Here is a 27,633-nt window from a genome sequence, read left to right as displayed (position 1 = left end):
CAGTTAGGAGTACTGTGAAGGACATTTAGGGGAGAATAAACTGCTTTTAGACAGTTAGTCTGTTAAAGTTAAGTCTAGTCTCTAGAAAGCATGTACTGATTTTGTTTTTATATGAAACCTTTCTGTTTCCATTATCCTTACCCACTATCTCTTAAATCTTAACCCTTGATAACAAATTTGTGATTTAACATACAAAAGCCAATAGGAGAACACTTCAATCTTCCTGGACATTCTATAACAGATTTAAAAGTAGCTATGCTTGAACAAAAAAACTTCAGAAACAGTCTTGAAAGAGAAACAGCAGAACTAAAATTCATTTGCAAATTTAACACCATTAATTTGGGCTTGAATAGGGACTGGGAGTGGCTGGCTCATTACAAAAGCAGCTTTGCCTCTCCTGGAATTGACACCTCATCTATTATTGGGAGTGGACTACATCCACCCTGACCAAATTGGCCTTGTCAGCACTGGTTCTCCACTTGTGAGGTAAGTCCCTTCTCTTCATGTATCATTATATAATGCCTGCATCTGTAATTTTCACTCCATGCATCTGAAGAAGTAGTTTTTTACCCATGAAAGCTTATGCCCAAATAAATCCATTAGTCTTTAAGGTGCCACCGGACGCCTTGCTGTTTTTGTGGATACAAACTAACACGGCTACCCCCTGAAATTTGTGATTGTTTCACTATAAATATATCTCAATGCTGTAATGTTATATAGGCGCTGATCCTCACTTGAATGATACAGGCTGGTGTGTACACTATCCCCTTGGGAATAGAAAACCTGGTATTTCTGTGAGTAGCCAGTTAACAAGGGCTGGATGTCAGAGGGGAACACTTCAAAAGGGGCTGGGATGCACCTATTGTTAACCTACAAAGCAAAGTAAGGGCTAGCATTGCACAGAGGAGATTGTTTGGGTTGCTAACAGACTGGAGGTGTCAGGGAACTGATTCCCAGTTAAGCACCAGCAAGTCTCTCTCTCACTGGAGACAGGGCTAGTAAGGCAACTCACAGTCCTGGGCACTCCTTGAAGTATCACAGTTGTGTAGCTTCAACCAGATTCAGTTGCCTCTATCCCATTGCAAATTAGACAAAATGGTGGATATTTTGAGTAAGGGGAAATTATGAATATAATGGGAAACAGAAAATACTTGCTAATAACTTTGCTTAATTACAGCCTAATTTCCTAAATGTACCCCAAAAAATAGTTACAATGCATTTTTACTATATGAAAAGTGTGAAGTATAAGAAATCAGCCATTTGTTAGCAAAAGGGTTGCAAAAAGTGATCAGACTGAAAATTTTGTAAAGTTACCATTTCTTAATTTTAACTCAAACAGTTACAGCTTTAATAAAAAATCCACAGAAAATTCAATCTTTCTCAATAGATTATGTGTTGTAAACTTGGGGAAGATAAACTGTGTTCTTCATACAAAAATAGAACAAAGAGGATTAATCTCTGCTTGAGTGACAAACTGAACTTAACCTGATTTAATAAGAGAGGAGCTATTATGCTTATAATGTAATTTACAGTCCTTGTTGTATGTTAGAAGTAAAGTACAATGGCAGAGTTGTTTGGAAAATTCTGCTCTCTGCCCAGCTTCAGTATGCTACCCCTAGAGATTCTCCCTCTAACTCTTCTAAGAACTAAAATTTAAACTCAACTCTCTAATAAAACTATTATAAAATTAAAATTAGATGCAAATTAATTAAAAAACCTACCTTGTTTGCCACATCTCCAAAAGTCAAATTTGTTAGAGCCATTCCAGCATACCGTCTTAATGTAACACTGTAGTGGTCATTTGTAAGCCCATACATTTCACAATCCACTTGCAACAGTTCTGCAATAGCCTGCAACCCCCCTACATAAATAATATAATTGAAGCCAATGTTAGGAGTACAGTATTTTAGTTTTCCTTCTCCAAAATGGAGAGACAATAGCAGCAGCAGGATAATTAAAAAACATTAATACCACATGCACACTAATGTCAATTTCTGAGACACGGTCTCAATTAAGAACATATTTTAGGCAGCGCTGGAGGTATCACCTACTGCTGAGGTTGCAAAACACTTTCCATTACAAGACACTGTTTTCAGTTTATCATAACTTTACTAAATGTTAACCATTCAGGCTGAAATTTACCAAACCAAGTGTCAGCCTCAGATTAAATTTTTTTAAGAAAGTTTCATATCAAATGGTTCAGCCATTTCTGAGAATGAGGATAGGGGAAAATATACCATTTTGCCTATATTAAAATTTTGTACAATTAGGGCTGTCAAGCTATAAAAAAATTAATAGCAATTAATTGCGCAATTAATTGCACTGTTAACAATACCATACCAGTTATTTAAATATTTCTGGATGTTTTCTACATTTTCAAATATATTGATTTCAATTACAACACAGAATACAAAATGTAAAGTGCTCACTTTATATTTATCTTTGATTACAAGTATTTGCACTGTAAAAAAAACCAAAATAGTATTTTTCAATTCACCTAATACAAATACTGTAGTGCAATCTCCTTTTCATGAAAGTTGAACTTACAAATGTAGAATTATGTAAAAAAACAAACAAAAAAAAACCCAACCAGCATTCAAAAATAAAACAATGTAAAATTTTAGAACCTGCAAGTCCACTCAGTCCTACTTCTTGTTCAGCCAATTGCTCAGGCAAACAAGTTTGTTTACATTTGCAGGAGATAATGCCGCCTGCTTCTTGTTTACAATGTCACCTGAAAGTGAGAACAGGCATTCCCACGGCACTGTTGAAGCCAGCATCACAAGATATTTACGTGCCAGATAAGCTGAAGATTCATATGTCCCTTGATGCTTCAACCACCATTCCAGGAAACATGCGTCCATGCTGGTGCCGGGTTCTGCTCAATAACAATCCAAAGCAGCGTGGACCAACGCATGTTCATTTTCATTATTGGAGTCAGATGCCACCAAAAGAAGGCTGATTTTCTTTTTTGGTGGTTCGGGTCCTGTAGTTTCCGCATCGGAGTGTTGCTCTTTTAAGATTTCTGAAAGGCTTCTGAAAGCATGCTCCACACCTCCTCCCTCTCAGATTTTGGAAGGCACTTCAGATTCTTAAACCTTGGGTCGAATCCTGTTGCTATCTTTAGAGATCTCACATGGGTACCTTCTTTGCGTTTTGTCAAATCTGCAGTGAAAGCGTTCTTAAAATGAACAACATGTGCTGAGTCATCATCTGAGACTGCTATAACATGAAATATATGGCAGAATGTGGGTAAAACAGAGTAGGGGACATACAATTCTCCCTCAAGGAGTTCAGTCACAAATTTAATTAGCGCATTATGTTTTAACGAGCGTCATCAGCATGGGAGCATGTCCTCTGGAATAGTGGCCGAAGCATGAGGGGACATACAAATGTTTAGTATATCTGGCACGTAAATACCTTGCAATGCCGCTACAAAAGTGCCGTACAAATGCCTGTTCTCACTTTCTGGTGACATTGTAAATAAGAAGAGGGCAGCATTAGCTCCTGCAAATGTAAACAAACTTGTTTGTTGTAGTAATTGGCTGAACAAGAAGTAGGACTGAGTGGACTTATCGGCTCTGAAGTTTTACAGTGTTAGGGGCAAGGGTAAGAACAAATGAGAACAGGAGGAAGAGGAGCAGAGTGGGACAGAGACAGGAGCCAGTGAGGTGGAAAGGAGCAAGGGGTGGTGGTGGTGCAAAAAGGTCTATTACCATTTGAGAACACTCTCCTCCAAAACCAAGAATTAAACCCAGGATTTACCATTCCTCTGCTGTCAGCAAAACAGCTGCAAAACTCATTAGAAAAGTGTGCATCTAATCCCCCTCTAGTGGCTAGTTCACAGAGAGGATAATAGTGTACTACTGTTACCAGTTACTCCTTCAGTTCAAGTGGCAGAGGTCTGTGCTGTGGATCTAGAGGTTCCAGTCCTGCTGGTGACCTATTGGGGGGGGGGGGTCAATATGTTCAATATGATGGGTCTTCTTGTTTCAATAAGTTTTTTTTTTTAAATGTAGGAAATTACACATAAAACGACATTAAAAGAATGTTAAACTTGCAAAGTCAAGCATTCAAAAGTCAGCAAATGCCAGAATTCCTAACTTCTGCAACCCTAATTCAGCCCCCTTGTTCATGTGTATTATCATATGATCTTTACAACCATTTTCCCACTGGATCCCTGGCTCATTCTGTGCACAAGATGAACCATGCTCTAGAAATGAATCAGGGTTGTCTAGTGAAGGAGGCTATTACCTGCAGGGCCTTGCCTCATGTGTTGCAGAAGCTGGAAGGTGAATAGTGAATGAGGCAGAGGACTGCAGGAAGAGAAAAGATGGTCTCATGGTTAAAGCAGTTGAATGCCACCCTGGAAAACTGAATTCTATCCCTGCCTCAGTCACAGAGTTCCCATGTTATGCTGGGTAAGTCACTGAAATCAAATTTGTAAAGGTGAGCACTAATTGTACTCATTTTCTGGGTGCCTAAATTTAGACATCAGGGGCCAGATTTGCAGAAGTATTGAGCAATGACTGATCGATCTGAACTTGTGACAGAGAAACCTACTGGATTTCTATTAAGTGTACAAGAAAGGAAAGTTAAAACTTCTATCAAACTTCTCAACAGCTGTATAGAGAAAAATATTTCATCTTACCAAGCTCATTCATCGCGTGCCTGTGTTCTTCATCAAATGAAAGTTTCATGAGAACACACACTGCAGGACAGATCTGATGTTCAACTGGAGCTGGCCCTGTCCCCCAAAAAAGGCAACAATTAATACTGACTTGGTCTTTTACAAGGGCATTGTCAAAATAATAAGCCTTACCAAGAGATTCAAAGTTTAAGGTAAATATTTAGATCACTTTTTCAGGATCTGGATCTCTGAGAAAATGCAAGAGAAGTCAAAAGTCACTGAGCATTCTAACAAAAACCATTTCCATACTCTCAGACGTACAAGAGACAAATTTTAATGCTGATGAATTTAATTTCCTAATTATCTTGATAATGGCTTTGGAGTGTAGAGAGTGGGATAGGTTAGGTTTTCTGGTTGTGTTTAATAATGCAATATCAAAAATAAAATTGTCTTGTTCCTTCCTTCTGAAGGGTAATCAGCATTATCTCACACTAGGAAGCATTTGTAGTTCTCAACATTTTTGTACCAGATTTTGTCTAGGCCACAGATTGTGTTAGGATGTCATCATGGGCTCTGATTCTGCAGGCTGATCCCTATAGTTAGATCAGATTGCATCCTGCACCCATGCCAATCCCACTGATTTCAGTGGTACTCTCTGTGGGCATGAAGAACCACCAATATAGAACATATTGGAGGATCAGGGCCTGTTTTTGTAATTTTCCCCCAAATCAGAAATGCAATTAGGGAAGTTAAAGAGTTACATAAATTTTCAAACCGATCTGAAAAAACTTTATTTTACATTGAAGAGGCCGTGATTGTATGTCAGAAACATCAAACAAATATCAAACTGTGTTTTTAATAGTTGTTTGGATTATACTGAATTGATTGGAACAAGATTCCTCTTTTTGTGCCTACCTTAACCTCCCCAACAACTACCCAATCAAGACGGGATGAGAAAAAGGTAGGTTGAAAAAAACAACAGACTTTTGTGTACCACAGTGTTCAGAACATACATTAAAGAAAGACAAAATAGCAGTGAGCATGAATACAAATTTGTATAGAGTATACAAAAAAATTACCAGGATTATACCTTTTATGAGATGCAAAGTCTATGATTTAAAGGTCAGTCTTCCACAGAGCATTTACAGACAGTACGTATTACAGATGAGACGTTCGGTTTTCAGATATTACTTTGACTTTTGTTTAAAAAAATTTCATACGAAAAAAGATCCTTAATTCAGGTATATTTCTACCATACCAAAAATTCAGCTTAAAATGGAACTTACGGTTTTAAAATTTTTGTATAATATATTGTTAGCCATTTTTAAAGTATTATGACAGACATACTTGGATTTTTGTCTTGGTCCATGCCTTGTTCATGTACCTCCTGCCATTCCCAACATGTTTCACAGTAAGCTCGGATCTGTTCCAAAAGATGGAGTACACGGATTTCCCGCCTGCCTCGCTTATCATCAGGCTGTGAGTGAATGATGTTATGCAGCGCTGCACTGGCTCTGGCACGGGCCTCCTTACTGCCCCGAGAGTTTCCTAATAACACAGAGTCTTTATCGTTGCCATGTAAAAGCTGGATGAGGAGAGGAAGACATCCAGACTGACGCATGGCTATGCAGCTGTCTTGGGAGCTAGACATAGCTAGCAAAGTTCGTGACATGTCATCCTTATCATGAGTACCAAGCATTGACAACAAAGAATACACCATTTCCACCTGTAGGCCAAATGATTTTAAAAATACGGTTACATTTTCTAAAAAAAGATACATCAAATTGAAATGAAGTGATGGATGATATATAAAAGCAAGGGGAAAATCTCCCCCCCCCCACAATTGTGCAACAATCAGTATCATTTAAAAAAAATAATTGCATAATTATTACTGGTTCTTTGGTGTATAAAATGAATAACATATAATGAATCCACTTGATAGTAATGTGAATGAAATGGGATCTATATTTTTGTTCATCTAGACCTCTAATGAACAGTTCTGGATTTTCATTGTACTATAGGATTAAAACAATAGCATATTAATGAAAATGTGCTACCCAATAATGTTTTAGCCTGAACAAGCCAGGATATATGTCTACTATGAATTCTTTTTCTTTCGAAGAGAAATTTATCTACATGAATAATACTTTCATTAAAGGCTGCTCTCCAATGACAAATAATTTGCTAAAGTGAAAGTTAAATATGCTTATAGAGCCATAGTTTCCAAGGCCAGAAGAGCCCACTATGATCACCTAGTCTGACCTGTACAGCACAGACCATAGAACTTCCTCAAAATAACTCCTAGGACAGATCTTTTGGAAAAATATCTAATCTTCATTTAAAAATGGTCAGTGATGGATAGGGCTCTGTGTCTGTCACAGATTCTGTGACTTTCCGCGACCTTTGTGACTTCTGCAGGTGCCAGTGTGGCTGACCCCGGGGCCAGCTGCTCAGGTGGCCCCTGGGACAGCTACAGCAGCCACCGCTCCATGTTATTAAGTGACTCCCATATCAGCTGCTCCATTAACTTAAACAGGATCAATCTCAGGCTGATAGGTCTATAATTACTGAGGTTGTCCCATTTACCCTTTTTAAAAATTAACAAACGTTAGCTTTTTTTCCCAGTTTTCTGGACCTTCCCCAATGTGTCAAGACTTACTGAAAAATCAACATTAATTGTCCAATGAGCTCCCCAGCCAGCTCTTTTAAACTCTTAGATTCAAGTTATCTGAACCTGCTGATTTAAAAATGTCTAACTTTAGTAGTTTCTGTTTATCAACCTCCAGAGATACTAGTGGAATGGAAAGAGTGTAATAATCATAATATGGAGAGACTACATCCACTGTTTCTTCCCTAAATATAGAACAGAAATATTTATTGAACACTTCTGCCTTTTCTGCATTATTATTGATAATTCTACCATTTCCATCTAGTAATGGACTGATATCATTGTCAGGATTCTTTGTATTCCTAATACATTTTAAAAACTCCTTCTTAGCATCCTTAACTCTGCTGGCCATAGATTTCTCCTTGTGTCCCTTGGCTTCACTTATCAATTTTCTATAGTTCCTAACTTCTTATTTATATTCATTGCTGTCAACTTCCCCTTTCTTCTATTTGTTATATAATTAAAATGGGTTTTTTTGTTTACAGCTGCTTTCACTTCCCCTCTAAACCAGGTTGGTTTTTAAACCAGCACAGCCTTCTTCTTCAGTTGTGGCTTTTGGGGCATCTAGTAAGGTGTTCTTAAATGAGTCCCAATTATCATTCACATTTTTCTGATTAAATTCTTTCTCCCAGATGATCTGGTTCATAATAGTTTTCAGCTTTGTGAAACTGACCCTATTAAAGTACAAATATACATATTACTGGGATACCAAATTCAGAACACCCTCGTGGATTTCACATCTAAGTATTAATTTAGGAGGGATTCTTGAGGCAGTCACATAAAAACATTAAAAACCCATGGTTTGAGAAGCTACTCATAAGCGGGCTACCCAGTTGGGACACGGAAGAAGCAGTTGATGAGTCTCTGCAGAGTGATACCTCCCATATCTACCAGCTAGACAAGAAATCAGATTTGCCAAATACTAAGTTAGATCAGATTCTCTAATCCTAGCTAAATTGCTGCAAATGGTCACAAGTTCAACAAAATATCCTATGACATACATGAGAAAATCTAACATAACTGTGTTGTACAAGATTTAAAAGTTTGAGTGCATCTAGGTAATTTATACTAGACTGAGTATTCAGAAAATCACGTATTTTATGAACACTAGGATAATCAATGAAAATCGCTGAAAAAGTAGAAGTATTAAACATTGTAAAGTTATATGATCATATGGATCCACAAACTATTTAATATTAAATGTAAAAAAGATAGAATCAAAACCTGACAGAGCCCGTGAGCCAGCTTTGTGACAGTACAATGGCATGTGCCTGAGAAATGAGGTTTAGAGAGCCTCACTTCCTGGACTGGGAACAGTCAAATATGTTATGGAGGTGGCACACTTGTTCTCTCAAAAGAGAATGAAAGCTATCTACTTAATGTATGCCTCTGGGCAGACCCCTGAGGGAGCAGCTTTAAAGCTTGTCTACACAGAGATGTTAGTACACAGCAAGCTAGGGTGTGAATTTACAGCACACTAGCTAGTCTACATTAACTTACTCAGCACTTTACTGTGCAGTAAGTGTCCACAAAGGGAATTAGTGTGTAGTAGTTAATGTGCTGTAAATTCACACCCTAACTTGCTGTGCACTAACTTCCCTTGTACACAAGCCCTTACTGTCTACCTCAGAGACTAGGTCTACTAGTGACCATGGTCTAGGAGAAAAGGATTATGTAAGTTTGTACAGTCTAGTGTAGTAGTGGGCAACCTGCAGCCCATGGCTGCACACGGCTTATCAGGGTAATCTGCTGGCAGCCCGCGAGACAGTTTGTTTACACTGACCGTCCACAGGCATGGCCGCCCGCAGCTCCCAGTGGCCACGGTTCACTGTTCCCGGCTAATGGGACCTGCAGGAAGCGGCGGGCTGCACGTCCCTGAGGTCCGCGCCGCTTCCCGCAGCACCCGTTGGCTGGGAATGGTGAACCTGTGGACGGTCCATGCCTGTGGATGGTCAATGTAAACAAACTGTCTCGCAGGCTGCCAGCATATTACCCTAATGGGCCATGTCTGGCCCATGGGCCGCAGGTTGCCCACCACTGGTCTAGTGCCTCTAGACCAGTGGGTCTCAACCTATTTACCATTGTGGGCCGCATCCAATACTACCTGTATGGCCCTGAGGATGTCACATGGGCTGCAGCTCTGTGCTGATTGGGCCGCAGGTTGAGAACCACTGCTCTAGACTGTAAGCTCTCATGGACAGGGATCTGCTATTAGCAGAGTTTACTTAGTGGACAGCATAGTCTACAATAACTGCATAAAATAAATGATCATGTATTCATGGGCATATGAATGTTGTAAGGGTTCTCTGCAGAACTCCTCTGAAACCATGTCCCTGACATACTATGGATTCATTTTGGGAAAATCTCCCATCTCTAGATGATTTTATTTATTTATTTATTTATTTTAAAGAATCAACCACATAAAATTCAAGTATTGAGTACTGAGACATTTGATGTCCCAAAATCCCACTGGTGACACATACTGTCTCTTGAACAAGGCTCAGACATTGAGTCTTCTTCAGATATTGCTAAACTAGTATTTTTAGTCCTGCTCATAGGCACCAACTCTGTGGATGCTGCAGGGCTGGAGCACCCATAGGGAAAAATTAGTGGGTGCTCCAGGTGCAGCCAAGCTCCCCCTGCCCCCACCCCCTCCTCCTCCCCTGAGTGCACTGTGTCCCCGCTTCTCCCCCCCTCCCAGTGCTTCCCACCCACCGCCTAACAGCTGTTTGGCGGCACTTAGGACTTTCTGGGAGGGAGGGGGAGGAGGCAGTAAAGAGGCAGGGCGCGGACTTGGGGGGAAGGGAGTGGAATTGGGGCAGGGCAAGAGGGGGTCGGGGGGGGGGAATCAAGCACCGATGGGGCAGAGGAGAAGTTGGCGCCGAGGATCCTGCTGATATGGAAGCAATTTCTATCTGCACTAGAAAGAAAATTGAAGGATTCAAGCCTTCTCCACTTCTCCTATCCCACCTTTTAAAAAAAATATTTTGTATAGATTGCACTTAAAATATCTAATATCATACTCTGTAAAAACAATTAAATGTTTGATGTAATCAATATATCTTTGGTACCTCTTTGGTACACAAATTGTGTGATTGATAGTCTTGTTATAAATTTTTGCACTTTTAATTAAGGAATATTTAATACAGAAAGTGGTTTTGTGCCCAACACACAGTTCACAAAAAAGAACTCCTTAAAGTCTTTGCATTGATGTGTCCCATGTACCTGCTATGAAGAACAAATGCATGCTGGAAATCTACTTTTGGCACAAAATGCGGTCCACTTGAACCTATTTTTCCATTTCAAATGGAAGTGAGATTAGGAAATTTTACTGCAATGCTAAATTCCCAGTTTCCTTTAATTTAACACCTCTTTAGACAAATAAGACTTTTCTTTCACATACTGTAACTGTAGTGACACAATGTTGATTTAGCAGCATCAATGACTCAGGTCACATTTTTAAAAGTTTCTCAATAACGACATCTATTTCAAGAATTCAGTCTTGTATGAGCATTTCAAATACCAAAAACTTGGTCTTTAGAATGGGTTCATTTTCACCAATCATCTGGATCATCTAGTAACAATACAAGGTTTTAAGGTGCTCCAACAATTTCCTGCAATCAAATTTTATTCATTACAAATAATTTTACCAATGGGAATTCATATTTTCTTCTAAAATTGAATGATTTTTAATGCATACTTTTAAAAGCCTGACAAAAACTATTTAAAAAAAATTTAATTCCATGAAATTAGTAAATGTGGAAAGATCATTCAGTGAATATAATAGAAACTGGTAGAAACAATGAAGTTATTGTATTAGTAAAAACGTAGTGTTAGCGACCTGTGGTTTGTAATCTTCGGTTACCTTGGTACCCAGATGACTTGTCAGTCTTCGAGGAACGGAATAGGTACTCATAACACTGGCTGTTTCATGGTCCATTCGAGCAGTTGAACCCTACAAGTTTAAAGAACAATTAGGTAGCATCCAAAAGTCTTTTACTGAAGTGCCAACTGTTGACTATTTTAGTTTCAGCATTTGACCATTTAGTCATGTTTGCAACCATAATTTGTCACCCTGTGTTTTAGTTAATATATATCTGCAATACAGTTTGGAAATTACTTAAATAAAATTCACAAAGATGGCTTATTACTCATTAGTCCCTTAATTCTCTCTCAAAGCAGTTCTATATTCCTACAAAATTAGTTCTAATTATTGAGTGAGTTTTAAAATAACTACTTTTATTAGGAAAAAGGAGAACTGAAACAAACAACAACAACAAGCAGTAGATAAAAGCAAGAACAAGGGACAACAAACCAGACTCTGCTTTTAGGCCATTTTATACAGAAAAAGTAGGAATTCTGCATCAGTGATATTACAGATCCGGACCCTGCTTCTCACAACCCCACAGTCGAAAAACTCAACCACTTCATAATACAACTAGTGATTCAAAAACTGACAAAGAAAGAGATTCTGTGGGTCAAAAAGAAAAGCTGCTAGACAGTGTCACTAACAAGCCAAATCTGTGGATGATACAGTTCTGGTCTGTCGAGCGAAAAGAGGTTAATTGTTTTTTTTAACCTTTTCATTTACTGGAGACCCTCTAGAAAAAAATTGTGAATGGGTACCCCCTTTGGCTATATCTTGACACAGTTGTCACCATTACTTTTTTTGTCCCCTTCGTCTCTTTCCTGTTCTTTATTCTTCCTCTTTTCTCCTTCTTGTCCTATCTTTTTATTTTATATACATTTTTTTCTTTTTTGCTTTCTGTGTATAATTTTTAAAAGTTCATTCTAGTTGTTTGCTTCTGATCCCTTATAGCTCCCTTCTCATTCACTTAATGGAAGGTTACATGTTGTTTGGGGCATCAAAGAGTAGCTCTATTGAGCTGGACTACATGTTATCTCACGACTGAGCCGAGTGCCACAGCAGCAGAGAATTTTAGCTGAGTTGGTGCATGGGCCTGCAGCCCTCTACTACGTGAGCTTTTCCCATAGTAGCTACCTACAATAGAGCGAAGGCAGGAGACTTCCAAGGAGCTTCCCATCCTTTCACCTGTAGCTCTGGTAACACATTACTAATGGGACATAGTAAGGGGATGACGCATCCAAAATTATGCAGCGTCTCCATTCGGGCCAGCAGCACAAAACAAAAACTTCTAGTTCTTCCAAAAGTTAAAAGATTAAATTCTCTCATGCTTTTCTAGGCCTCTAGAAACCTCCCCCAGTAGTTTTAGTGCTCCTTCTCCCTAAGGCATAAATGCTTTTCTTGCAATTCATCAAAGGAACTCTTATACTGACTGCAAGAGTCACAGCGGAGAGACGTTAGACACTCTTGCTCCTCTGCGGCTGAATATTCTGCCTCTGCAGAAATCTCAGATCTCTGCTAGCCTAGAAGTCAGGAGGTAGAGATCTTGGATAGTTATTGCAATTTGCTTCTGTATCACCAGTAAAATATTAACATAACCAGTCAGCATCAGATGTCATTGATAAGATCAAAGGACAATAATCACAATTTTATTGTTTTAAGATAGGTCTATTTTTAGTGGCGTTTAAAAATTATGGCTATTCATATAGATACAGATATTCCACAGTGAATATTAACTTTACAACTGAATTTTTACTGAAACTACTACTAAATAATTATTTTTGAAAAACTGATATTTAAAACTAGAATAAGGAACTGAAAATCTTAAACCCAAACCCCACCACCAGGCTAAACGTTTAATAGAACTATAGCAAATCAAATTCAAGCTTTTTATACTCTTAGAGGGCCTCTTTAGCTTTTTCTGTTCTCGTGTGGTTCCCTTCCTTCTCAGCAAACAAGTGAGAGTGGCTAAAGAGAATCTGTTTAATAGAAGAGAGATATCAAAGACATGCATACTTGTACAGTAGGTACTGTTATATAGACTTAGGCTTTGTCTGCACTAGCATTTTTGTTGGTAAAACTTTTGTCACCCAGGGGTGTGAAAAAAAACACTTCTGACCGACATAAGTTTCACCAACAAAAGCGCTGGTGTAGACAGAGCTATGTCAACGGGAGATGCTCTCCCACCAACATAGCTACTGCTGCTCATTGGTGTGGTTTAATTATGCTGGTGGGAGAGCTCTCTCCCATCAGCACAGAGCGGCCACATGGGAGACCTTACAGTGGCACAGCTGCAGTAGTATATCTATGCTGCTATAAGGTCTGTAGTGTAGACATAGCCTTACACCAAAACCACACCAGTATACTGCCCATCTAACTAATTGTACCCTTTAGTCATCTAAAAATTAAACTAGACTCAATTGGCTGTTATAATAATTAAAATTTATAGGTACATAAGAATGACCACACTGGGTCAGACCAAAGGTCCAACAAGCCCAGTATCCTGTCCTCTGACCGTGGCCAATGGCAGGTGCCCCAAAGGGAATGAACAGACAGGTTATCATCAAGTGATCCATGCCCTGTCACCCAATTCCAGCTTCTGGCAAACAGAGGCTAGGGACACCATCACTGCCCATCCTGGCTAATAGCCATTGAAGGATGTATCTTCCATGAATCTATCTAGCTCCCTTTTGAACCCCGTTATAGTATTGACCTTCACAACACCCTCTGGCAAGGAGTTCCAGAGGTTGACAGTGCGTTGCATGAAAAAATACTTGCTTGTGTTTGTTTTAAACCTGCTACCTATTAATTTCATTTGGTGGCCCCTAATTCTTGTATTATGAGAAGGAGTAAACAATACTTCCTTATTTACTTTCTCTATACCATTCATGATTTTATAGACCTCTATCATATCCCCCCTTAGTTGCCTCTTTTCCAAGCTGAAAAGTCCCAGTCTTATTAATCTCTCCTCATACGGAAGCCGTTCTATACCCCTAATCATTTCTGTTGCCCTTTTCTGAACCTTTGCCAATTCCAATACATATTTTTTTGAGATGGGTCGACCACATCTGCACGCAGTATTCAAGGTGTGGGCGTACCATGGATTTATATAGAGGCAATATGATATTTTCTGTCTTATTATCTATCCCTTTCTTGATTATTCCCAACATTCTGTTCGCTTTTTTGACTGCCGCTGCACATTGAGTGGATGATTTCAGAGAACTATCCACAATGACTCCAAGATCTCTTTCTTGAGTGGTAACAGCTAATTTAGGTCCCATCATTGTATATATATATAGTTAGGATTTTGTTTTCCAATGTGCATTACTTTGCATTGATCAACATTAAATTTCATCTGCCATTTTGTTGCTCAGTCACCCAGTTTTGTGAGATCCTTTTGTAGCTCTTCACAGTCTGCCTGGGACTTAACTATCTTGAGTAGTTTTGTATCATCTGCAAATTTTGCCCCCTCACTGTTTACCCCTTTTTCTAGATTGTTTATGAATAAGGACTGGGCCCAGTACAGATCCCTGGGGGACACCACTATTTACCTCTCTCCATTCTGAAAACTTATAATTTATTCCTACCCTTTGTTTCCTATCTTTTAGCCAGTTACCAATCTATGAGAGAACATTCCCTCTTATCCCACGACTGCTTATTTTGCTTAAGAGCCTTTGGTGAGGGACCCTGTCAAAGGCTTTCTGAAAATCTAAATACACTATATCCACTGGATCGCCTTTGTCCGCATGCTTGTTGACCCCCTCAAAGAATTCTAGTAGATTGGTGAGGCATGATTTCCCTTTACAAAAACCATGTTGACTATTTCCCAACAAATTATGTTCATTTGTGTGTCTGACAATTTTGTTCTTTATGATAGTTTCAACCAATTTGCCTGGTACTGAAATGAGGCTTACTGGCCTGTAGTTGCCAGGGTCACCTCTGGAGCCCTTTTTAAAAATTGGCATCACATTAGCTATCCTCCAGTCATTTGGTACAGAAGCTGATTTAAAAGATAGGTTACAGATGACAGTTAGTAGTCCTGCAATTTCACATTTGAGTTTCTTCAGAACTCTTGGGTGAATACCATCAGGTCCTGGAGACTTATTACTGTTTAGTTTATCAATTTGTTCCAAAACCTCCTCTAATGACATCTCAATTTGGGACAGTTCCTCAGATCTGTCACCCAAAACGAATGGCTCAGGTTTGGGAATCTCCCTCACATCCTTAACAGTGAAGACCGATCCAAAGAATTCATTTAGTTTCTCCACAATGGCCTTATTGTCTTTGAGTGTTCTTTAGCATCCCGATCATCCAGTGGCCCCACTGGTTGTTTAGCAGGCTTTCTGCTTCTGATGTATTTAAAAAAAATTTTGCTATTACTTTTGGAGTCTTTGGCTAGCTGTTCTTCAAATTCTTTTTTGGTCTTTCTACTTATATTTTTACACTTCATTTGCCAGAGTTTATGCTCTTTTCTATTTTCCTCATTAGGATTTATCTTCCACTTTTTAAAGGATGCCTTTTTGCCCCTCACTGCTTCTTTTACTTTGTTGTTTAACCACAGTAGCTCTTTTTTGTTTCTCTTACTATGTTTTTTAAATTGGGGTATACATTTAGGTCAGGGGTCTCAAACACGCAGCCCAAGGAGTTATTTCCTTCGGCCCGCCATAGCTCTCCTCACCCCTCCCCCCCGCTTCCACCCCCCTGAGCGTGCCACATCCCCGCTCCTCCGCCTACCTCCCAGCGCTTCCTGCCACCAAACAGCTGTTTGGTGGTGCTTAGGACTTTCCAGGAGGGAAGGGGGAGGAGCGGGGACGTGGCATGCTCAGGGGAGGAGGCGAAGAAGAGGCAGGGCCAGGGATTTGGGGAAGGGGCTGGAAAGGGGTGGAGTAGGGGCAGGGGTGGGGCAGAGAGGCGGGGCTTTTGTATCTTTGTATGAAAAGGCATCAGTGATGCAGCCCTCAGGCCAATGTACTAGTCCTCATGTGGCCCTTGTGGTGTTTTGAGTTTGAGATCCCTGATTTAAATTGAGCCTCTATTATGGTGTCTTTAAAAAGTTTCCACGCAGCTTGCAGGGATTTTACTTTTGGTACTGTACCTTTTAATTTCTGTTTCACTAACCTCATTTTTGTGTAGTTCCCCTTGAAGGTACTTAAAGGGCCTTAACTTTGAAAAAAACAAAAAACCCTAATTGTGGTGGAATCACAGATGCAAATCCTACAAGAAACATGTTATTTGTTTTTATTTTATTGTTTAATTTGCAGATTAAGTCACATTTAAAAGCCTGCACAAGAGTAATTTTAAAATGTTTTAATTGTAGGTTTTTGGGTTTTTTTTTAAATATACTAGTTTTAAAAGATAATTCAAATTAGAAACAGAGATTAAGAGGTTCTTCAGTATGAACTTAGGCCAAAATTTTCTAATATAGGTGACTAAAGTTAATTACCTAAATTCTTATTTGTGCACCAAAGATTTTCACAGATCCTGAGCACCCACCACTCCACTGGTATTACAGGGAGCTATGGCGCTCAGTTTCTCTGAATATCTGACCACTAGCTAGGTGACCCCATCCTGCAACTGACTGTGCAAAAAATAAAAATGAATGTATAAAATTATTAGCATTATTTTAAAAATAAATTATTTTCAAACTATTTTATTCACTCAAGGTCATTTTTTCCAAACAAAACATTTTCTAAGACCTAATTAACAGCTGTTTTAAATGAAACCACAATTTCCTTGAAGTGCTTTAAAAATGGCCAATACAGTGTAAGAAAAACAATTTAGTATTTCTACCATTTATGGACAAACAGAAAGAAAATGTTCACAACACAATTTTGAAAAACAATTAGACAATGAAAATAATAATAATACTTAGAACTTAACACTTTCCATTCAAGAATCTCAAAGTGCTTCACAAATATTAATGAATTAAGTCCTACAATATACTTGTGAGGCAGGGAAGTATTCTCATTTTAAAAACAGGGAAATCAAACACTGATCAGGTAGTACGTAATGGAGCCAAGAATAGACTCTTGACTCCTAATCCTGTGTTTTAACAAGACCAGCCCTGCCTATGGTATACAATTTGTTTGTGAATAAAAACAGTTCTACAGTACAATAGAATAAAGTGAAGTAACGTACTGAATAGCAGAATAACTACTGCTCAGTTTGTAAATTCCATCAAATCCTACTTTTGGTCACATAATCTCATTGTAAAATTTGTCCCAAATTTAGATTTTACATAAACTAAGGCACAAAAAGTCATTCTGATTCTAGAATAAGTGTCCACATGAGGAATTACACTGGCATAACTATAGCAGTTTAAATTCACACCTTTCCTTATACAAGTATAATTTTTCCATATAGACAAGCCCTTATTTCCCTGAGAGAAATTAAAAAATTAAAGAAAGTTTGTAAACAGTGAAATTATAGTAGACTTCTGCAATTCTTTCAATTTTAACAATCTAAGGTATAATTATTAATACTGTTTTTATCTTGACAGCATCTCTTTCCGCTCAACTTGATTTGAAGTTGTGATCTAAGGGTTACACACTCAGTGTATTTTTTTTTATTCAAAATGTGCCAAAAATGTTACACTATTGATTAATTGTAATATGTGCATTCTACCCAAGAAGGTAAAAAAGTGGCAAGTTGGAAACATTAGATATTAAAGCCCATTATGGGGCAGACAAAAATAGCACACATTTTTCCATTCTGTCCTAACAATTATATCAACCCTGACCTGGACAGGCTATTTTCTTCAGAGCTTAGAGGTAGTTAACATGATAACTGAGTCTTTTGGCTCCTTCTACTTTGCCAAGAGGCCCAAATCAAACCCAATTATCTTTATTACTGGTGCACTAAAGACTGAACTGAAATCACTACTACCAAAAATAGGTAGTAACTGATTTGACAAACTGGCAAGAGACCAAAGTTGGTAACTTACATGCGTCTTGGGTAGACTCTTTTCTCTCCCCAGTTCTCATGCGCTCTCCCTCCACCCACCTTGCTTCAATCCCATTCTTGTGTAGCATCCTTCCCTACAATTTCCCGTTTTATACTCCTTCCTTTTAATATTATATTCTTTCATACCCTTGTTGTTGTTTCATCTGTGCTTTATTTTTCTTCCTTTATATTGTTTTCCTGTATTTTGATGCAGTTTACTAATAAAGCAGTGAAATTCATTAAAATCCTACAGACAGCTTGCAAAAAATCAAGATTTTAGTAAAGTTCATTTTGCTGTCAGCACAGTACTGCAGAGCAGAGGAGGTACAGAAGAGAACATGACCGAGTCCTGAAAAATACTGTCCACAATAGGCAAATCTTCAATTCACATTGCTCATCTTACTGCTTACTGTTAGCTAGCCCCAAGCTAGCCCCAAACAATTAGGTTGATTTTTTTTTTTTTTTTTTTTGCACTCTGTTTAATCCTCATTGCTCAAGGGTACATGGTGGATTGATCTGGGTTCCCAGAAATAAAACACTAGTGGCCAATCCATTAAGCCTCCTTTCCCTGCCCTTGCACTAAAAGTAAATAATCCCCTTACATCTCATAGCGGCACAAATTCAGATCCCACAGCCATAATATTTTCATCCTGTAGCTTGATATTAACTCCAAACTGTTCAAATTCTATGCCCCCCAAAAAGAGAGCTACTCCTTAACTGATATGATTCTTCCTGGGTACAAGACAGGCACCCCTTTCTTCCTCCTCCAAAAAAATCTCTCTTGTCCAAAATAACTTCCCATTCACACGAGAAAGAACATGTGGCCACAATGCATGAATTATTTAAACACATTATGCTTTCAGCCCAAAAGCATCACTGAACTATTTTTTTCTCCTTTAGAATAATGCTGTCATCAGGATTAGAATAGGGGCCTCAGGCAACTGCTCAGATGTAGCAAAGAGAATTGGGTTCCAAACTGTGATGAAATACATCTTAATAAAAAATTAGGGACTGTGCTTAGTGTTTAATCTAATGAAATATTTGAGCCATACCACAGACATAATCCTTCTCACAAATCATTGTGTGTGCGATGCTTTAAAGGGATTGAAATAATTCCACAAACAAAAAGTAAAAAACAGAAAAATCTTACATATGAATTGCACTGTCATATTATTGTTCGAGGTTATGAGAACCTGCATTACTAAAATGAAAGTCTGAGCAATACTTGTAGATAATGAAGCAAGTGGTATTATAGCACAGTAAAATAAATCAAAATATAAAATTATTAAGTCAAAGAAAACTATCTTACTCTTGATGAATATTAAAGAAATTTGCATTTAAAGAATTAGTGTAGTCCTAAATTTCACTTAGTAATATATTTAAGTATTAAAGGAATAGCAATGACAAATATGAAATGAGCATGTACATAACCCTTCAGCACACATGCAGATTACCTAAAAAGATGAGATTTTTAGTTCCAGAGGTTTATGTAATGCATTTAACTAAGAAACAGGAATTATTTGTAATTACAATAATATTTGTAATTATTTGTAATGAGAAACTTGTCACTTAATTTTTTAAATAGTGGTGTTTTCAGCGATCATTTCTGAACTGAAATTTTTGAGTAAATTCCATCATTAAATCATAACAAACACAAATAGTTACAAATAGGAAAAAAATCATTTTTTCTACGAAACTATTGGCTTATCCCTGCTTAAATGTATCCGTGTTAACCATTTTAAGCAAAAGAAAATAGAGTCTTGTGTTATGGAATATTTAAATTCTATCTCATTAAAATATTCTTTGTAACCGCTTTGACAGCTTTCTTCCCTCTCAACGGAAATAAAGAAAAATGTCAGCCTTTTCAGAATTAATACATCTGAAGAAATCCATTGAAGCACAATTACATACAGCAGAATTTCCAGATCACACCCATAAGAGTGACATTTTTTATATTTAAAAATGTTACCAATAAATATTTACTTTACCTGACCATTACCAGTAGTTGCCATGCTGATTTCTGCTGCTCCTTGACCTTCATTCTGCCTCTCTGCTTCATGTGAGCCTGAATCATGCTTGCTTTGAGGTGCCCTCTGTTAATGCAAGAGTTTACGGCATTACATATAGAAATGGAGTACACTTTATCAGTCAAAGCTTTCTAAGCTATGAATGCATCAATGTCGTAGCTTCACAAAGCCATTGAACTGTGCTTTGTATTTCATAACCTCTAGCCTCAATAATTAGCAACTGAGACTGACTGTCTTAGCAAAATTGCAAGATGAAAGCGAAGCATGTCCTCTGAGGATTATAGCCCTGTAAGACAAAGGATTTGCTGTGAGACACAGAAACACCATCCTCCACCAGCTGTGCTCACATCACTATCAGAAATATAACAGAATTGGAGCAAACAACTGTCTCCTCTGCACCGTCACACAATCTATGCATTTACTGGAGACTAAGGCTAGTACAGTTAAATTATTACTTAAACTTCACAACCAAATACAAACACTTTCTGGGTGGATAGAATGATACACAGACGGTATATCTATACCATACTAAAGGAATCCACATTTTATTGTTAATGTGAGAAACACAAGTGTATCCATCTTAATGTGAACAAAGCTTTAACAATATGGTCATACCAAACCTAATCTTTGTATATCAAAATAAATACAAATGATGTAGAAAACCTGGTGAAAACAGACGCTTCAGTTCTTTATGGAAGTAAAATCTTCCTCTGTTTAACTGAATGAAAACTAGATTTTTGTCACTACCACTACCCCCTTCTGTTGGAGCTTCTCCTTGAGTCATTACACAAAGTAAAACTATTTCCCCTTGTTTATTCCCCCCCGCCCCACTATTCCTCGGACGTTCTTGTTAACTGCTGGAAATGGCCCACCTTGATTATCACTACAAAAGGTTTTCTCCCTCCCCCCGCCACTCTCCTGCTGGTAATAGCTCATCTTAAGTGATCACTCTCCCTACAGTGTGCATGATAAACACCCATTTTTTCATGTTCTGTGTGTATATAAATCTCCTCACTGTATTTTCCACTGAACGCATCCGATGAAGTGAGCTATAGCTCACGAAAGCTCATGCTCAAATAAATTGGTTAGTCTCTAAGGTGCCACAAGTACTCCTTTTCTTTTTGCGAATACAGACTAACACGGCTGCTACTCTGAAACCTATGATTGCTTAGTTATTATTGATCTCCCCACTGTGGATTCACTCTCTTATGGCATGCCTTTTTGATAGCAGACCCTTTACATTTGGGAAGGAGAAGCTGCTAAAGTCCGAAAGTGGCCATTTTACATGTGACTATTGCAGGCTGCACCTGGGTTAATATCAGTATTACCAACCCCAAACAGTGAAAAAAAAGAAATCACAAGTCAACCTCCAAAAATCACGATTAAAATAAAAGATTAAAAATGATTTAATCTTTTTGATTCCTGAACTTCCCCTGCCCACCAGTATGTTTGTGAGACAATCACAATGTTGTCGAGTCTTCCCAGTTTATAGCAAGTAAGGCGATTCTGGCTCCCAGTACAAGAGCTCTGGTTAGAGGATTCAACTGAGACTGGGGCCCTGTTGGGCTAGGCACTGTACAAACACAGAGTAAGAAATAGCTCCTGCCCTGAAGAGTTTACAATCTAGACCAAAGCATGGTGGTGAGTTTAACATGTGGGAGCTGCAACTGGGACTCAGCTATCCATTAGATGGGAACACCTTTTAGTCTCTGCTGAACAGGGCAAGATTTAGACAGATGACCTAGAGGCGAAAACCTTTATTGCTCATTAGCTATGCCCCGAGACAGTTGGTGAGAATAAGCCTTGCTTTCTGGAAAGATAAATTTATTAAATCAAGTTCTGACTTTTCTGAAACTTACCCAGGCCCCCTAGGTCTTCCACACTTTGAACACATGGCAAAATTTCATACACTTGCTCCATATCTCAACCACATTCTCAGTCTGCTACATCTTGTTCTTAAAGGGACAGCTCGCATTAACCAAAAACACACACAAAATGCAACAATAAAACAAATATTAACGAAACATCCAAATTCACTTCTAAACATGTTCTACAACATCTCCTTCCAGATGATGTCATGATATCCTCTCACACTGAGGATACCCCTGCAGAGGAGGGGACCCCAGTTATTAGGAAGAAACAAGTGATAGTAATGGGGGATTTGATTATTAGAAATATTGTGATGACCAAAATCGCACGGGGAACTGTCTGCCAGGTATGAAGGTTGTGGACCACTTGAGACATCTAGATAGATTTATGCGCAATGCTCAGGAGCAGCCAGTGGTCATGTAGGTACCAATGACACAGGGGGGTAAGAGAGAGGTCCTTGAGGCCAATTTTAGGCTGCTAGGTAAGAGATTAAATTCCAGGAAATCCGTGGTTGCATTCTCTGAAATCCTTCCAGTTCTATGCACACGGCTAGATAAATAGCAGAACTGCAGGATTTCAATGAGTGGATGAGACGATGGTGTTGTGAAGAGGGATTTAGGTTTATTAGGAAAGGGGGAAACTTTTAGGAAAGGAGAAGCCTGGAAGAATGGGCTCCACCTAGGCCAAAACAGAAACGGAATGCTGGTATGTAAAATTAAAAAGGTCATAGAGAAGTTTATAAACTAAGGGCTAGGGGAAAGCTGACAGGTGCAGAGGAGCACACAGTTTGGACAGCCACATCCCTCAGGGGAGGATTTATTAAAGGGGAAACTCTATATCCTAATAAAGAGGAAAGGATAGAAGTTGATAAAGTACAGGTAGGAACTGAAGAGAAACAGTCAAATGAAAAAGGGTCCCATTCAATTACATCACATGAAGGCAGACAACTCGATATTGACAAATTTTATAAGTGCTTATATACAAATGCTAGATTCCTAAATACTAAGATGGGTGAATGTGAATGCCCGGTATTCAATGATGATATTGATATAATAGGCATCACAGAAATTTGGTGGAGTGATGATAATCAAAAGGACACGGTAATACCAGGGTAGAAAATATATAAGAATGAGAGTCACGCTGTTGGGGAATGGCACAATATGTGAAAAAGTATAGAGTCAAATACAGTAAAAATCTTAAATGAATTAAACAGTACTATAGAATCCCTATGGATAGAATTGCCATGCTTGAATAATAAGAGTATAACAGCAGGAATACACTACCAACCACCTGACCAGGATGGTGGCTGCTGATGGTGAAATGCTCCGGGAGATTAGAGAGGCTACAAAAACAGAAAACCCCAGTAATAATGGGGGATTTCAACTATCCCCATATTGACTGCATACATGTCACCTCAGGGCAGGATGCAGGGATAACATTTCTAGACACCAATAATGACTGCTTCTTGGAGCAGCTAGTCCTAGAACCTACAAGGGGAGGCAATTCTTGATTTATCCTAAGTGTTGCACAGGATCTGGTCCAAGAGGTGAATATAGCTGAACCGCTTGGTAATAGCCATAATGTAATTAAGTTTCACATTCTTGTAGGGGGCAATATACCAAAGAAATCCACCACAACAGCAATTAACATCAAAAAGAGGAACTACACAAAAATGAGGAAACCAGTTAAATGGAAATTAAAAGGAACAGTCAGAAGGATGAAATGCCTACAAATTGCTTCAAGACGATTTAAAAACACCATAACAGAAGCTCAGATTAAATGTATACACAACAAAACAAACAGTAACAGAATCTAAATAGCAGAGTATGAGGTGGTTAGAGGCAGAAAGACACCCTTTAAAAATTAAGCCAAATCCTACTGAGGAAAAGAAAAAGCAACACAGACTCTGGCAAGTCATGTATAATTAGGCAGGCCAAAAGAGAATTCAAAAAGCAACTTGCAAAAGAGACAAAAACTAACAGCAGATACTTTTTAAAATACATGAAAAACAGGAAGCCTGCCAAAAAGGCAGTAGGGCCACTGGATGATCAAGGTGCTAAAGGAGCTAACTTTAAAAAATTAAGGGAATTAGTTAGGAAAGTGGACTGGACTGAAGAACTCAAGGATCTGAATGTGGAGGAGGCTTGGAATTACTTTAAGTCAAAGTTGCAGACACTATCTGAAGCCTAGATCCCAAGCAAGAGGGAAAAATTCATAGGGTAGGGTTGCAAGGTGGATGAAGATGAGCAAGCATCTCAAACAGGTGATTAAGAGAAAGCAGAACGCCTACAAGGAATGGAAGATGGCAGGGATCAGCAGGGAAAACTACCTCTTGGAGGTCAGAAAGAGATAAAGTGAGAACTGCCAAAAGCTAACCAGAGTTGAAGCTTGCAAAGGGAATTAAAACCAGCAGTAAAAGGTTTTATAGTAGGGCTATCAAGTGATTAAAAAAAATTAATTGTGATTAATCACACTGTTAAATAAGCTTAAAATCAAAAAGGAAGCTTACAAAAAGTGGAAATTTGGACAGAGGACTAGGGAGGAGTATAAAAATATTACTAGAGCATGCAGGGATGTAATCTGGAAGGCCAAGGCATAACTGGAGTTGCAGCTAGCAAGGGATGTGAAGGGTAACAACAAGGGTTTCTACAGATATGTTAGTAACAAGAAGGTGGTCAGGGAAAGTGTGGAACCCTTACTGAATGAGGGAGGCAACCTAGTGACAGATGATGTGGAAAACGAAGTACTCAATGCTTTTTTTGCCTCAGTCTTCACAGACAAGGGCAGCTCCCAGACAGCTGTACTGGGTAACACAGCATGGGGAGTAGGTGAGCAGCCCTCAGTGGTGAAAGAACAGGTTAAGGACTATTTAGAAAAGCTGGACATGTACAAATCCATGGGTCCAGATCTAATACATCCAACGTGCTGAGGGAGTTGGCTGATGTGATTGCAGAGCCATTGGCCATCATCTTTGAAAATTCGTGGCAATCGGGGGAGGTCCCGGACGACTGGAAAAAGGCAAATATAGTGCCCATATTTTAAAAAGGGAAGAGAACCCGGGGAACTACAGACCAGTCAGCCTCACTTCAGTCCCCGGCAAAATCATGGAGCAGGTCCTCAAGGAATCCATTTTGAAGCACTTGGAGGAAAGGAAGGTGATCAGGAACAGTCAGCATGGATTCACCAAGAGCAAGTCATGCCTGACCAACCTGATTGCATTCTATGATGAGATAACTGGCTCTGTGGATATAGGGGAAGCCATGGATGTGATATATCTTGACTTTAGCAAAGCTTTTGATACGGTCTCCCACAGTATTCTTACCAGCAAGTTAAAAAAAGTATGGATTGGATGAATGGACTTTAAGGTGGATAGAAAGCTGGCTAGATTGTCAGGCTCAATGGGTACTGATCAACAGCTCGATGTCTAGTTTGCAGCTGGTATCAAGCGGCGTGCCCAGGGGTCAGTCCAGGGGCAGGTTTTGTTCAATATCTTTATTAATTATCTGGATGATGGGATGAATTGCATCCTCAGCAAGTTCGCAGATGACACTTAGCTGGGGGGAGAGGTAGATATGCTGGAGGGTAGGGATAGGGTCCAGAGTGACCTAGACAAATTGGAGGATTGGGCCAAAAGAAATCTGATGACGTTCAACAAAGACAAGTGCAGAGTTCTGCACTTAGGAAGGAAGAATCCCATGCACTGCTACAGGCTGGGGACCGACTGGCTAAGCAGCCGTTCTGCAGAAAAGGACCTGGGGATTACAGTGGACATGAAGCTGGATAGGAGACAGCAGTGTGTCCTTGTTCCCAAGAAGGCCAATGGCATATTGGTCTGTATTAGCAGGAGCATTCCCAGCAGATCGAGGGAAGTGATTATTCCCATCTATCCGGCACTAGTAAGCCCTCACCTGGAGTATTGTGTTCAGTTTTGCTCCCCCCACTACAGAAGGGATGTGGACAAATTGGAGAGAATCCAGCGGAGGGCAACGAAAATGATTAGGGGGCTGTGGCACATGACTTACGAGCAGAGGCTGATTTAGCTTATTTAGTCTGCAGAAGAGAAAGGGGTGGGGGGGGGGAGAATTTGATAGCAGCCTTCAATTACCTGAAGGGGAGGTTTCAAAGAGGATGGAGCTAGGCTGTTCTCAGTGGTGGCAGATGACAGAACAAGAAGCAATGGTCTCAAGTTGCAGTTGTGGAGGTCTAGGCTGGATATTAGGAAACACTATTTCACTAGGAGAGTGGTGAAGCACTGGAATGGGTTACCGAGGGAGGTGCTGGAATCTCCATCCTTAGAGGTTTTTAAGGCCCGGCTTGACAAAGCCTTCGCTGGGATGATTTACTTGATGTTGGTCCTGCTTTGAGCAGGGGATTGGACTAGATGACCTCCTCAGGTCTCTTCCAACCCTAATATTCTATGATTCTATGAATAGAATACTATTTTTATAAATATTTTTGGATGTTTTCCACATTTTCAGATATATTGAATTCAATTACAACTCAGAATACAAAGTGTACAGTGCTTACTTTATATTTATTATTATAAATATTTGCACTGTAAAAATTAAAAATAACATTTTTCAATTCACTTAATACAAGTATTGTAGTGCAATCTCTTTATCACAAAAGTTAAACTTTTCAAATGTAGAATTATGTACAAAAAATAACTGCATTCAAAAATAAAATGTAAAACTTGAGAGCCTACAAGTCCACTCAGTCCTACTTCTTGTTCAGCCAATCGCTCAAAAAACCCAAGTTTGGTCACAATTTGCAGGAGATAATGCCGCCCGCTTCTTGTTTACAAGGTCACATGAAAGCGAGAACAGGCGTTCACATGCCATTGTTGTAGCCATCATTGCGAGATATTTATGTGGCAAATGCGCTAAAGATTCATATGTCCCTCCATACTTCAACCAGCATTCCAGAGGACATGCGTCCATGCCAGGGGCGGGCAAAAGTTTTGGCCTGAGGGCCACATCTGGGGATGGAAACTGTATGGCGGGCCATGAATGCTCACGAAATTGGGGGCTGGAGTATGGGAGAGGGTGAGGGCTCCAGCTAGGGGTGTGGGCTCTGGAATGAGGCCAGAAATGAGGAGTTCATCATGTGGGAGGGGGCTCCAGGCTGGGGCATGGGGTTAGGGTGCGCGGTGGGGGAAGAGTAAGGGCTCCGGCTAGGGTTGCAGGCTCTGGGGTGGGGCTGAGGGGTTGGGAGTGCAGGAGGATGCTCCGGACTAGGTCCAAGGGGTTCGGAGGGAGGGAGGGGGAACAGGGGTGGTTCTCAGTCAATGGGAACTGCGGGAGCAGCGCTTGGCTCAGGGGCAGTGGGTGGAGCCCCCTGACTGCCCATATTCATAGGAGCCAGAAGGGGACTTGCTGCTGCTTCTGGGAGCCGCGTGGAGCGGGGGAAGCCCTCAACCCCACTCCCCAGCTAGAGCAGGGCAAGCCCCGGACCTCGCTCCCTGATGGTTGCTCAAGGGCCAGATTAAAATGTCTGGATGGCCGGATGCAGCCCCCGGGCCGTAGTTCGCCCACCCCTGGTCCATGCTGATGCTCAGTTCTGCTCGATAACGATCCAAAGCAGTGAAGTCCAACACGTATTCATTTTCATCATCTGAGACAGATGCCACCAG

General features: G+C 39.6%; 1 protein-coding gene across 7 annotated transcripts in view; it reads right to left on the bottom strand.

Moving 5' to 3' along the window:
* The window catches only part of APC (APC regulator of Wnt signaling pathway), a 194,472-nt gene that overhangs the window by 19,536 nt on the left and 147,303 nt on the right, over positions 1–27,633 (bottom strand). For 6 of the 7 annotated variants that reach the window (XM_074952956.1, XM_074952957.1, XM_074952955.1 and 3 more), the window contains 5 exons: positions 20,094–20,198; positions 11,140–11,253; positions 5,978–6,356; positions 4,652–4,747; positions 1,722–1,861 (listed from right to left, as the gene is read on the bottom strand). In XM_074952956.1, the coding sequence (XP_074809057.1) occupies positions 1,722–1,861; positions 4,652–4,747; positions 5,978–6,356; positions 11,140–11,253; positions 20,094–20,198 (834 nt within the window). The remainder of the gene's footprint in view (positions 1–1,721; positions 1,862–4,651; positions 4,748–5,977; positions 6,357–11,139; positions 11,254–20,093; positions 20,199–27,633) is intronic. The other variant, XM_074952961.1, reaches the window with a different exon arrangement.

Source organism: Natator depressus, chromosome 5 (genome assembly GCF_965152275.1).
Source record: "Natator depressus isolate rNatDep1 chromosome 5, rNatDep2.hap1, whole genome shotgun sequence".
Lineage (NCBI taxonomy): Eukaryota > Metazoa > Chordata > Testudines > Cheloniidae > Natator > Natator depressus.
Note: the sequence above shows the minus strand (reverse complement) of the source record. Positions and strands in the feature narration are given on the sequence as shown.